Source organism: Pongo abelii, chromosome 3, assembly GCF_028885655.2.
Source record: "Pongo abelii isolate AG06213 chromosome 3, NHGRI_mPonAbe1-v2.0_pri, whole genome shotgun sequence".
In the NCBI taxonomy this organism is placed as follows: Eukaryota; Metazoa; Chordata; class Mammalia; order Primates; family Hominidae; genus Pongo; species Pongo abelii.
The window spans coordinates 127008723-127022680 of NC_071988.2; the positions used below are offsets into that span (position 1 = coordinate 127008723).

At 36.1% G+C, this 13958-nt stretch overlaps 1 protein-coding gene across 8 annotated transcripts in view; it reads right to left on the reverse strand.

Moving 5' to 3' along the window:
• Positions 1–233: 233 nt before the first annotated feature.
• PPA2 (inorganic pyrophosphatase 2) overlaps positions 234–13958 on the reverse strand; it is a 112425-nt gene continuing 98700 nt past the window's right edge. For 4 of the 8 annotated variants that reach the window (XM_002815026.5, XM_054554237.1, XM_063723564.1 and 1 more), the window contains 2 exons: positions 1515–1551; positions 234–438 (listed from right to left, as the gene is read on the reverse strand). In XM_002815026.5, coding sequence (XP_002815072.1) covers positions 410–438; positions 1515–1551 — 66 coding nt within the window. In that variant the 3' untranslated portion in view covers positions 234–409. Of the gene's footprint in view, positions 1552–13958 lie in introns of all 8 variants that reach the window. The other 4 variants (XM_063723561.1, XM_063723563.1, XM_063723565.1 and 1 more) reach the window with 2 other exon arrangements.

Below are 13958 nucleotides of genomic sequence, written 5' to 3' on the forward strand. Positions count from 1 at the left end.
CTTCTGCCTCAGCCTCCTGAGTAGCTGGGACTACAGGCATGCACCCCCACGCCTGGCTAATTTTTGTATTTTTAATAGAGATGGGGTTTCAACATATTGGCCAGGCTGGTCTTGAACTCCTGACCTCGTGATCTGCCCACCTCGGCCTCCCAAAGTGCTGAAATTACAGGCATGAGACACCGTGCCTGGCCAAAATCTTCTTTTTATATCAATAAATGTCCAAAGGAGAGTAATTTATAATTCTTACTGTTTATTTGTATATTACATAGCTCAAAAAGTTTGAAAAAATGAAGTTTTAACAGGAAGTCAGTAAATGCTCATAGACCCCCTTGTCTCTAGCACTTAGGGAAAAAGAGTCTTGGAGTCCTTAGAGACGGGAATCTTGACAGCAGAATTTCAGATGTTTCAATCACTTGCCAAGGAAGTGCCATACTTGCTCTGCATTTAAAATGGGGAAAGAGGGTATTAGGGAAGGGATAAGAGGAGGGAAAAGGGAATGATTAATCAAATTTAATTTAGACTTTTAGGAAGTATTTAGGCAGATACAAACAGTCATAAGCTATCTAAAGTTGCATTTCTCTATTTAAAGCTATTTCCGTTCAAACTTTTGTCCCAAGTTCTCTCATTTGGCCCAAGCCTTATATAAAGCTACATTAAAAATTCTAGCGCCTTCCTACTTTATTTCTTGTATCTTTCTGGGTCATTTTAGTCTCTAGCAGACAACATAGAAGTGCTACAACATGAAAAGTTTAGATAAAGCTTGTATTGTAAAATTTGACTACACAAAAAATGCCCCAAATGGGATAGTATCACAAAGAAACAATTTGTTAGCTTACCATATAAGGAATACAGTTTGCTTTCCCATGAAATCATGTCTATGGATTTACTCCTTTCTAAACATGTCATACTTGACTCACAGTAAATAGTTCTCATATTTCTTCCAAATCTGCAAGTTGAATATTCTTCTAATATTTTATATTAAAACAAAAAGCCAAAAGCCTTGCAATATTTTGAAAGACAAATGATGTGTGCACATGCTTAAATTCTGAAAATTCACTACAGAGCATTTTTACTTGTTTATTAAAACACTTCAAATAATGGTAATAAAAATATTGTATTTATTTTTAATTCTGTAACAGTATAGGTTTTAAGATCTTCAGCTAAAATAAGTGATTCATTAAAATAAGATAAATATCTGAATGTAAGTTTTTTTTTTAAATTAAATCTTTTAAAATTAGATGTATCAGAACTGGCTGGAATATCTCAGTAGTTCACCAAAAAAAGTCACTGTACAATCAAATCATTTTCTAACCTAGAAAAGTAGTTAAAGGCATTCTCCTTATTTTCTGAATTAGAAAATATTTCATCTGAAATTTTAGCGACTATTTTAAAAATATTTCACTTAGCTTATACAGCTTTCCAATTTATCTATTTTATTTTTATTTTTAGGCTTCCACTACTATAAACAAATAAATTTATACAAGTTACTCTTAATGAATCAAAATATACTATACCTTCTTCATTACTTTCTTTATTCGGTGAATATGATACCTGAAAATAAAAACAGAGAAAGAATCTCTGTTACAATAAATACTTATACGTGGAAAGCGCATCCAGAAAAGTTTTTTCATGAAATTATAGAACAAAGTTTACACACAATGGATCTTTAACCTGAAAAAGGTAAATATTCCCCTTTGCTTTTCATTATGATTGTTCATTCTTTCAGATAAACAAACAACAGACTTAGAGTAAAATAAAAATACTTGAAAATATTTTTTATCTTAACCCATGGAATCCACTGAAGGTCTTGCAGCTAGGAATGAAAAGAGAGGTTTTCTTTCAATTGCTTCCACAGCTAATGTCTTGAAAGTTAAAATCAAGCACACACACACATATTTAAATATATGTTTGTTCATGCTTGCTATAAAACACACACTTGCTATAAAATTTATCTGTCTTCTAGAACTTTAAATTATTGTTTCTATTTATTCTGATGGCTGGGCCAAGATTCTCAGAACAGACAAGTTTGAAGAAACATTTTTATGCAATAGTTTTTTTTCCCATAATTAAGATTAATACTTTTTAACACTCCACTGGAAGATCTATTTTCCATAAAGAAGAAGCCACAAAGATTTAGTTTAAAGAATCATTAGAATTTACATCTATGTGACCACCATCTAAGTACAGAAATGAAACATGCCAGGCCCCTCCACAACTATGACCCCTTCCTTCCTAGCAATAACCCTACCCTACCCTGATTTTGTAACACACTTTTCAGATTTCAAATTTAATAATTAACTTCTAATTCTCTGAATTTGCTGACCTTCAATAGATAGGAAATACCTGCCTCTAGCATTTGTTAAGTCTGAGGCAGAGGTCCAAATGTACAAATATACATTTAAAAGAACAGAGCTGGAGGCATCACACTACCTGACTTCAAACTATACTACAAGGCTACAGTAACCAAAACAGCATGGTACTGGTACCAAAACAGAGATATAGATCAATGGAACAGAACAGAGCCCTCAGAAATAATGCCACATATCTACAACTATCTGATCTTTGACAAACCTGAGAAAAACAAGAAATGGGGAAAGGATTTGCTATTTAATAAATGGTGCTGGGAAAACTGGCTAGCCATATGTAGAAAGCTGAAACTGGATCCCTTCCTTACACCTTATACAAAAATCAATTCAAGATGGATTAAAGACTTAAATGTTAGACCTAAAACCATAAAAACCCTAGAAGAAAACCTAGGCATTACCATTCAGGACATAGGCATGGGCAAGGACTTCATGTCTAGAACACCAAAAGCAATGGCAACAAAAGCCAAAATTGACAAATGGGATCTAATTAAACTCAAGAGCTTCTGCACAGCAAAAGAAACTACCTACAAAATGGGAGAAAATTTTCGCAACCTACTCATCTGACAAAGGGCTAATATCCAGAATCTACAATGAACTTCAACAAATCTACAAGAAAAAAACAAACAACCCCATCAAAAAGTGGGCGAAGGACATGAACAGACACTTCTCAAAAGAAGACATTTATGCAGCCAAAAAACACATGAAAAAATGCTCACCATCACTGGCCATCAGAGAAATGCAAATCAAAACCACAATGAGATACCATCTTACACCAGTTAGAATGGCAATCATTAAAAAGTCAGGAAACAACAGGTGCTGGAGAGGATGTGGAGAAATAGGAACACTTTTACACTGTTGGTGGGACTGTAAACTAGTTCAACCATTGTGGAAGTCAGTGTGGCGATTCCTCAGGGATCTAGAACTAGAAATACCATTTGATCCAGCCATCCCATTACTGGGTATATACCCAAAGGACTATAAATCATGCTGCTATAAAGACACATGCACACGTATGTTTATTGCAGCACTATTCACAATAGCAAAGACTTGGAACCAACCCAAATGTCCAACAATGATAGACTGGATTAAGAAAATGTGGCACATATACACCATGGAATACTATGCAGCCATAAAAAATGATGAGTTCACGTCCTTTGTAGGGACACGGATGAAACTGGAAATCATCATTCTCAGTAAACTATCGCAACAAAAAACCAAACACCGCATATTCTCACTCATAGGTGGGAATTGAACAATGAGAACACATGGACACAGGAAGGGGAACATCACACTCTGGGGACTGTTGTGGGGTGGGGGGAGGGGGGAGGGATAGCATTGGGAGATATACCTAATGCTAGATGACGAGTTAGTGGGTGCAGCGCACCAGCATGGCACATGTATACATATGTAACTAACCAGCACATTGTGCACATGTACCCTAAAACTTAAAGTGTAATAACAATAATAATATATATTAAAAAAAAGAAAGCAACGACAATACCAAAAAAAAAACCCAAATAATGAAAAACATGTTAAAAGTAAAAAAAAACAAACAAAAAAACAAATATACATCTAAATATTTAAAAGTTACAATAACTCAGGCTAACAACTGATGAATATATATATGAAATGTGTTCCATCTCACTATCTTGATACAAATACCTTTGTAATGACCTATAAGCTCTCATTTAGGGTTCCAGACACCTTAGAGACATGTGCCTGCATTTGGCAGAGGAAGGAAAAGAGGCCCTCATCCTTCTCCACTTCTTTCCCTATTCCAGGCTCCTTTCTGTATTTCAAGGGCCTCATCTGCACATGGGTAGAAATTTAGTAGCCCACATATCTAGGCACCTTTTACCTCCAAACAGCCACCCACCAGCCCCTGCAGAAGTAACGGTGGGTACAAAGTCCATAGAGTCAGGAGCGTGGACCTGGGGAGATGTGTAGCCTGGTTTCTACACAGGCCCCGGAAACAGGCTTAAACCTGTCTGGGCAGAGGATTCCAGGGTCCTGGGTTGCCAGGATGTGGTCTAGAACGGGGGCATGCCTCCTAGTGAGTCTAACTGTGGCCCCTTGTGGGGATGTGGTCTAGAATGGGGGCATGCCTCCTGGTGAGTCTGTAACTTTGGCCTCTTGGTCTTCTTGCCCTATGGTGAGATATGTGACTTAATAACGGCCAAGTATGACCCTCCAAAAAGCAGGATCTGAGGAAGGCTCTCTGTGCTTAAATCTAAGGGCAGTGCTGAATAGCCACCACTCCACCAGAAGAAAGATTTATATCTCAGCAATATTAAAATATTCCCTATGATAGCTAATTTTATGTGTCAACTTGGAGGGTGTTTTCAGATGAGATTAACATTTAAACCAGTGAACTCTGAATAATGCAGACTGCCCTCCCTAATGTTGGTAGGCCCCATCTGATCAGTTGAAGGCTTTAATAGAACAAAAAGACCAGTCTGTCCCAAGCAAAAGGGAATTCTCCAGCAGAGAGCCATCAGATTTCATCTGCTCAACTGGCTCTCCTGGGTCTCCAGGCTGCTGGCCTTCACACTGGAACTGCATCATCTGCTCTCCTGAGTCTCCAGCCCGCCAGCCCAACTGCAGATTTTGGACTTGCCAAGCCACTATAATCATGTAAGCCAATTCCTTATAATAAATCTCTTTCTGTATATATGCACATCCAATTGGTTCTGACTCTCTGGAGAATCCTAATAAATTCCCCCAAATCATAAATAGTTCAAAGTTATTACTCTTTCTATTCTGTTTTAGGAAAAAAGCTGAACAAACAGACTTCGTTTGATTTTTTAAATTACAATTTTTATCTTTTTGTTTGTTTGTTTTAGAGATGGAGTCTCGCTAAGTTGCCCAGGCTGGTCTTGAACTTCTGGGCTCAAACTTTCCTCCCACCTTGGTCTCCCAAAGTGCTAGGATTACAGGCATGAGCCACCGTGCCTGGCCTAAAATCACAGGTTCTAAGAACATCCTTTAGTTATTCCAAGTACTTCAAAAAGAATAAAATCTCTACTCAGCTTGTCCACAAAGAAAAATCCTTAACCATCGTTAGTTTTGAGGATGGTAGGATTTAAATCTGGGTATGACAGTAACACAACATAAAAATTGTACTCCTTGAGATTAGGCATTTGGGATTTGACAGCTCTATTTTTCTTTTTTTTTTTTTTCTTTTTATTATTATTATTATTATTACACTTTAGGCTCTATGGTACATGTGCGCAACGTGCAGGTAAGTTACATATGTATACATGTGCCATGCTGGTGCGCTGCACCCACTAACTCGTCATCTAGCATTAGGTATATCTCCCAATGCTATCCCTCCCCCCTCCCCCCACCCCACAACAGTCCCCGAAGTGTGATGTTCCCCTTCCTGTGTCCATGTGTTCTCATTGTTCAATTCCCACCTATGAGTGAGAATATGCGGTGTTTGGTTTTTTGTTCTTGCGATAGTTTACTGAGAATGATGATTTCCAATTTCATCCATGTCCCTACAAAGGACGTGAACTCATCATTTTTTATGGCTGCATAGTATTCCATGGTGTATATGTGCCACACTTTCTTAATCCAGTCTATCATTGTTGGACATTTGGGTTGGTTCCAAGTCTTTGCTATTGTGAATCATGCCGCAATAAACATACGTGTGCATGTGTCTTTATAGCAGCATGATTTATAGTCCTTTGGGTATATACCCAGTAATGGGATGGCTGGGTCAAATGGAATTTCTAGTTCTAGATCCCTGAGGAATCGCCACACTGACTTCCACAAGGGTTGAACTAGTTTACAGTCCCACCAACAGTGTAAAAGTGTTCCTATTTCTCCACAACCTCTCCAGCACCTGTTGTTTCCTGACTTTTTAATGATCGCCATTCTAACTGGTGTGAGATGGTATCTCATTGTGGTTTTGATTTGCATTTCTCTGATGGCCAGTGATGGTGAGCATTTTTTCATGTGTTTTTTGGCTGCATAAATGTCTTCTTTTGAGAAGTGTCTGTTCATGTCCTTCGCCCACTTTTTGATGGGGTTGTTTGTTTTTTTCTTGTAAATTTGTTGGAGTTCATTGTAGATTCTGGATATTAGCCCTTTGTCAGATTAGTAGGTTGCGAAAATTTTCTCCCATTTTGTAGGCTGCCTGTTCACTCTGATGGTAGTTTCCTTTGCTGTGCAGAAGCTCTTTAGTTTAATTAGATCCCATTTGTCAATTTTGGCTTTTGTTGCCATTGCTTTTGGTGTTTTAGACATGAAGTCCTTGCCCATGCCTATGTCCTGAATGGTATTGCCTAGGTTTTCTTCTAGGGTTTTTATGGTTTTAGGTCTAACATGTCAGTCTTTAATCCATCTTGAATTGATTTTTGTATAAGGTGTAAGGAAGGGATCCAGTTTCAGCTTTCTACATATGGCTAGCCAGTTTTTCCCAGCACCATTTATTAAATAGGGAATCCTTTCCCCATTTCTTGTTTTTGTCAGGTTTGTCAAAGATCAGATAGTTGTAGATATGTGACATTATTTCTGACGGCTCTGTTCTGTTCCATTGATCTATATCTCTGTTTTGGTACCAGTACCATGCTGTTTTGGTTACTGTAGCCTTGTAGTATAGTTTGAAGTCAGGTAGCGTGATGCCTCCAGCTTTGTTCTTTTGGCTTAGGATTGACTTGGCGATGCGGGCTCCCTAACTCATTTTATGAGGCCAGCATCATCCTGATACCAAAGCCTGGCAGAGACACAACAAAAAAAGAGAATTTTAGACCAATATCCTTGATGAACATTGATGCAAAAATCCTCAATAAAATACTGGCAAACAGAATCCAGCAGCACATCAAAAAGCTTATCCACCATGATCAAGTGGGCTTCATCCCTGGGATGCAAGGCTGGTTCAATATACGCAAATCAATAAATGTAATCCAGCATATAAACAGAACCAAAGTCAAAAACCACATGATTATCTCAATAGATGCAGAAAAGGCCTTTGACAAAATTCAACAACCCTTCATGCTAAAAACTCTCAATAAATTAGGTATTGATGGGTCGTATCTCAAAATAATAACAGCTATTTATGACAAACCCACAGCCAATATCATACTGAATGGGCAAAAACTGGAAGCATTCCCTTTGAAAACTGGCACAAGACAGGGATGCCCTCTCTCACCACTTCTATTCAACATAGTGTTGGAAGTTCTGGCCAGGGCAATTAGGCAAGAGAAGGAAATCAAGGGTATTCAATTAGGAAAAGAGGAAGTCAAATTGTCCCAGTTTGCAGTTGACATGATAGTATATCTAGAAAACCCCATTGTCTCAGCCCAAAATCTCCTTAAGCTGATAAGCAACTTCAGCAAAGTCTCAGGATACAAAATCAATGTACAAAAATCACAAGCATTCTTATACATCAATAACAGACAAACGGAGAGCCAAATCATGAGTGAACTCCCATTCACAATTGCTTCAAAGAGAATAAAATACCTAGGAATCCAACTTACAAGGGATGTGAAGGACCTCTTCAACGAGAACTACAAACCACTGCTCAAGGAAATAAAAGAGGATACAAACAAATGGAAGAACATTCCATGCTCATGGGTAGGAAGAATCAATATCATGAAAATGGCCATCCTTCCCAAGGTAATTTACAGATTCAATGCCATCCCCATCAAGTTACCAATGACTTTCTTCACAGAATTGGACAAAACTACTTTAAAGTTCATATGGACAGCTCTATTTTTCTAAACAGACCATAAAACGGGGTAATCTGCTTATTCTATGGAATTGCTATATACTCCTTAAATTGTGCAGGATGCCTATATGTGTCCTGCAGAATTTAAGGAGAGTATAACAATACAAAATTTTTTTCTTAAATTAGCTGTTTAGATTTCCTGCTTAAAATTAGCAGCTGCTTCTTGTTGGAGCTGCCAAACATTTCAGAGGAATAAAATGTATAGTGGAATGTATAGAGGAATAAATGTATAGTGCCAAACATTTCAGAGGAATAAAATGTATAGTGTATAAAAATAGAATAATTGAGCAGCTTCTCATTAACCTAAAAAGTATTACAGAAAAGAAATGGGCAAGCTACTCTAAAACGTTTATCATTACATTTTATTTTAAAATAATTTCCAGAATGGTTTTATTTCTTCATTCTTAAAATACATTTCTCAATTGATAGAATATATTCAGAATATACAAAGCCATATGATATATATTTAAATATACACACACACACGCACGCACACACACACCCCATCATAGGTAAGTCTGACACTCAGAGATAATGATAAAGTTTGAAGGTAATTTAAAATAATACCATATTAAAAGAGAAACTATCATTTAAATTTGAAAACACCAATAATAATGGATTCATGATAAATATCAGCTATTTGACTCTTTATCTACAGTCAATGATTTCCTGGTGCTTAAACATAATGACAAATATAACATTTACTTACAGAAAATGGAACAAAGAGATGTATGGAGCAGTACCCAAAAGATTACTAATCCCCACTCTTCACTCTCAGGGGATACTATGATTACATTTTCATTGTAAGAAACTAAAAAAATAACTTTTAGTTACTTACTTCTAAATTTCTTTTAATGTAATTACTTACCTCATCTAATTTCTTAGTAGGAAAAGAATGTGGACATCCTCTACTCACCCAAGATAAATTCTCCACCAACAATGAGTATTGTTTTATAGTCTCATTCTAAAAATGCTACTTCCATGGCTGGGTATGGTGGCTTACGCCTGTAATCTGAGCACTTTGGGAAGCCAAGGCAGGTAGATCCACTTGAGCTCGGGAGTTTGAGACCAGCCCGGGCAACATAGTGAGACCGTGTCTTTTATTAAATAAATAATTAATTAATTAATTAAAATGCTATCTACTCCTCTTCCTCATCCCAAAAATCCTTCTCATTATCTTTATATCTTTAATTGCTTTCAAACAAATCTAACGATTTCATTGCCGAAGTATTCCTTTCTTTTCTGTTTATATATAAACTGTATTTTAAATGAATATAAACTGTTAATACAACTGCTCTGTACTTAAGTGTCTCTCTCTCAAATAACTCTACCGGGTCCCTATAAGCATTTTCACCTGCAAGTTACATTTGTTCAAATGAACAAACATGACACACTGAACCAATATAAAGTATCCTGCTTTACTATATATAACAAAGAGATTGACATTATGTCATTTTACTAAAAAAGTTCAAAATTAAAGGAAAAAAATAGGTTCCCAGTTTTTCATTCAGGTGATGCAAGGTTTTAGTTGAATTAAAGTGCCTTGGACATTGTCTTTCTTTTTCTTTTTTCTTTTTTTTTTTTTTTTAGAGACGGGGTTTTACCATGTTGGCCAGGCTGGTCTGGAACTCCTGAACTCAAGTGATCTACCTGCTTCTGTCTCCTTAAGTGCTGGGATTACAGGTGTGAGCCACTGTGCCCAGCCAGACATTGTCTTTCTGCATTGTATTTCCATACTTCATAAGGCAGTTATGCTACATTCATTTTACTTTTCACACAATCCTTTTCTGATTTTTCGCTTTAGAATCAACAAATTAGGTCCAATTCTTACCCATAAAGAAGACATAAAAATATTTTAAGTTCATGTAAGTTTAATCTATTAATACTTCCTCTTCAAGAATGCATTTAAATGGCTAGTAGCTAAGTAAATGATTGGTTTTACTTTCACTAACTTTGTCTACCATCCGGTGGTAATGCACAGCAAAGCTGTTAAGGGGCAAAAAGAGAAAGAAGAGGGAGAAATAAGACTAAAATGATGTCTTTTCTTCATAAATCAGGGTCTGGTTCTAATCAGACCCTGATTAATGAAGAAAAGGCATTATTTAAAACATTTTTAAATGAATTCCCATAAGGATGTTCATTCTCAGGGTCATAAACAAAACAAATCTGTATGACATAAATGTTGTAGTGTGATCTTACTAGAAATTACATCCTAAGATCAGTTCTACTCTAAAAGAAAATACAGTCCTCTTTGACGGAGATACAGCTTTGATTAAAGTGCGCGCCCACAGAGGGAAGTATTTCTTGCGTAGGTAGTCTGAGGGGTCAAAGCAACCCTGGTGATAAGAGGGTATCCCAGCCAGATTAACCTCAGAGATTAGTTCTGAGCTGGCTCAGTTTCAATAACCAGATGCCAGGGAATGCCTTCTCCTTGTGGACCATGCAAGGAAGCTGTTACTGTCATGTTATCAGGAAAGCCCTAAATAGAGATAAAGGATATGCCCAAAGGAACCATTTGAGGAACATGGCTGTTACAAGTCCTATCCAAGAACTCGATAATGAACTTCACCATTCTTCTGCTGGTCATTACTTCTCCTACTTATAACTATTTAAAATATTAATTAATTGGTTATTTTCTTATTAGAATGCAGAACCCCTAAAAGTGTGGTTCTAAGCTGACTGCTTTATTAATCCATCTTGTTGTGATCCTTAGGAAAAATAAAACATGGCTTTGGTGTGTGATTTTTTTTTAAGTGCTATTATTCCAAATGATAACAATGCCTCAGACTCACATGAAATGCTTATATTGATGGATTCAGCTAAAGTCCTTCACCCAAATTCATCTTTGAGTCTCTACATCAATGCCAATATGCATTTATGGGACGATTGATAATGTTTTGGGATGAAATACATGGCCACGCTACCTGCTGATGTTAACTGCCACTGGGATTCACCTTATGGCCTTGGCCTCCTGAATGCACTGCTTTTTATAATTCAGCTAAGAAGTCTTGCATCAACTATAAGACAACCATCCAAATTTTATACAACACTATGGATATTGTTGCTTTACTGAAGAAATAAAATCTACCAAATGTAGCAAGAAATAATACATTTACATTGAAGTTCCAATTCCCCCTTGACTTTTTTACTTCAAAACACTATCCATTTAGCATCCTATGTACCATCATCACTATCATCTCTGAGTCTTGTGTGCTCCAGGTTTATCCGAGACTAGTTTGAGTGGAAATCTGTCCATGAATAGGCAAAAACAAAGTCAGACTGAGGGTGCTGAGACCTCTCTGGGAGGCATTCTATCTGCCCAGTTTTAGAAGTCTTTAACCTTTTGAACGTCTTCCATCACTACTATGAGCTAGAGGTTCACAGTGGCATGGGTCTGGTTCCCTAGAACTGAGCAAGTGTATAGCTACTTACTCTTCTTGGCCTGAATTCTAGATTGTAAGAGTTTTAAATCCCTGGAGTTAGGCTGTGCACATGTCTGAGGCAAGTCCGGGAATCCTTTAGCACTGAATATGGCTCTCTCCTCAGTTCTATATGCCACCAGTTTGTGTGTGGAGCCTCATAAAGTTCAATCATTTTTCCAGTAAAATGACTACAGTACCAAGTATTAGAGAACCTCATACATTGTTTAATTCATATTTCCCCAACTTTGCATAATGCCTAGAGTGTTCTATTTCCTCAAAGAGGAAAGTGCTTAAACAAAGCACATGGGAGAATTTTGGGGAAAAGAATTCCCAGATAGGAAGAGTGGTTAAACCAACTACTTTTCCCCTCCACTTGTTCCACCTCTTCTTCCTCCCTTTCTTCCTATTAAAGTCCCTGAAAGTAGGACTAATTCTCATATGTCTAGAAAAATTAGTAAGGCTGACTTTTCCAATACCCAACAATGGAATGGGTCAACTCATAAAGGAGTGATATCCTCATCATTAGAAGTATTGGAAAGAAGAGGCTGCAATAGAAGGGATTTCTCTCTCTTTGATCAATTTAACTCAACTACACTTATAGCAGTAATGACAACAAAACACAACATTTATTGAATACCTTATCTGCTGGACATTTTTACCTGGATTAGTTCATTCAATTCTCCACAACAGCCTGATAAGACACTATTATTATAAGCCCCATTTTATAAATAAGAAGTCAAAGATGTAAATAAATTAAAATTTGTCTCAGGTTATAAAGAACTGAGATTTGGACCCAGATAATCTGACTTCAGAAAAAAAATTTTTTTTTAAAAAGATGTGTCATTAGACTAACATTGACCTGAAATAAACTACATGTAAAGTCTGTAATTTGATAAGTTTGACATATATACACACATGAAGCCATCAATATAATCAAGATAATAAACATATTCACCACTATTCCTAAAAGTTTCTCCATGCTCTTATAAAAGAGACTGTACAGTCCTCCTTCCTGGCTCTCTCTGATCTAGTTTGCATCATTATACATTAGCTTGCATTTCCTAAAATTTTATATAAATGGTATGATAAAATGTGTATGATATATGTGTTTTCACTCAATATATATTTTTTTAAGATTCAGCCAGGTTGTGGCATGTGTCAATAATCTATTCCTTTTTATTACTGAGTAGTATTCCTCAAAAATATACTACAAGTTGTTTATCCATTCATCTAGTGATGAACATTTGGGTTGTTTTCAGTTTCTGTCTATCACAAAGAAAGCTGCTGCAAGCATTTGTGTACAAGTCTTTGTATGGACATACACTTCCTTTTGTCTTGGGTAAATACATATGAGTGGAATGACTTGATCACGTGGATCACATGGTATATGTTTAACTTTACAAGAAAATACCAAAATGTTTTCCAGATGGTTGTACCATTTTGCATTGTAACCAGCAGTAAATAAGAATTGTAGTTCCTCCACATCCTTGCTAACAGTTGGTATGCCTGGTCCTTTTACTTTTAGACATCCTAAAAGTGTGTATTAGCATGTACTGTGGTTTTAAATCTGCATTTAATAACTAAAGTTGAGCATCACTTCATGTGTTTCTTTTCCTTCTTTATAGATTTGGTGATGTGCTCATTCATATATTTTGTACTTCTTAAAAAAATTCTATTTTTGGGTCATCCATCCATTTACAGAGCCATATTTTGTACATTTTTAAAAACTGAATGTTTTGTTTTCTTGAGTTGTGAAAGTTCTTTATATATTCTGAATACAAGTCCCTTTATCAGATATATAATTTTCAAATATTTTCTTGTAGTATGTAGCTTCTTTTCATTCTCCTAAGAATGTCTTTTGTAGAACAAAAATTTTTTATTTTGATGAAGTCCTATTTATCATTTTAAAGAACAGATTGTGCCTTTGGTGTCATAGCTAAGAAATACTGTCTAACCCAAAGTCAAAATAGGTTTAAGTTTTGTGCCTTAAATTTAGGTCTAGGATCCATTGTAGACAATTATATACAGTGCAAAACTGAAATGTGTTTTTAAAAATATGAATAACCAATTATTTAAGCACTATTCGTTGAAAAAAATATCATTTTGAAAATCAGTTGTCCATATATATGCAGGTCTGTGTCTTGACTTGGTTACACTAATCTATCTTTATGCCATTACTATATTCTCTTGATTATTGCAGTGTTTTTTTAAAAAGCCTTGAAATCAGGAAAAGTTATGATTCTAACTTTGTCCTTTACCAAGGTTAGACTATTCTAGGTCCTTAGTATTTATTTATATCAGCTTGTTAATTTCTACAAAAAAGTATATTGTAATTTGATGGATATTGGACTGAATCTATATATCAACTTTAGCAGAACAGATATCAAAATACTGAAATACTATATTACATGCAATATTGAAGGCATGAACATTATA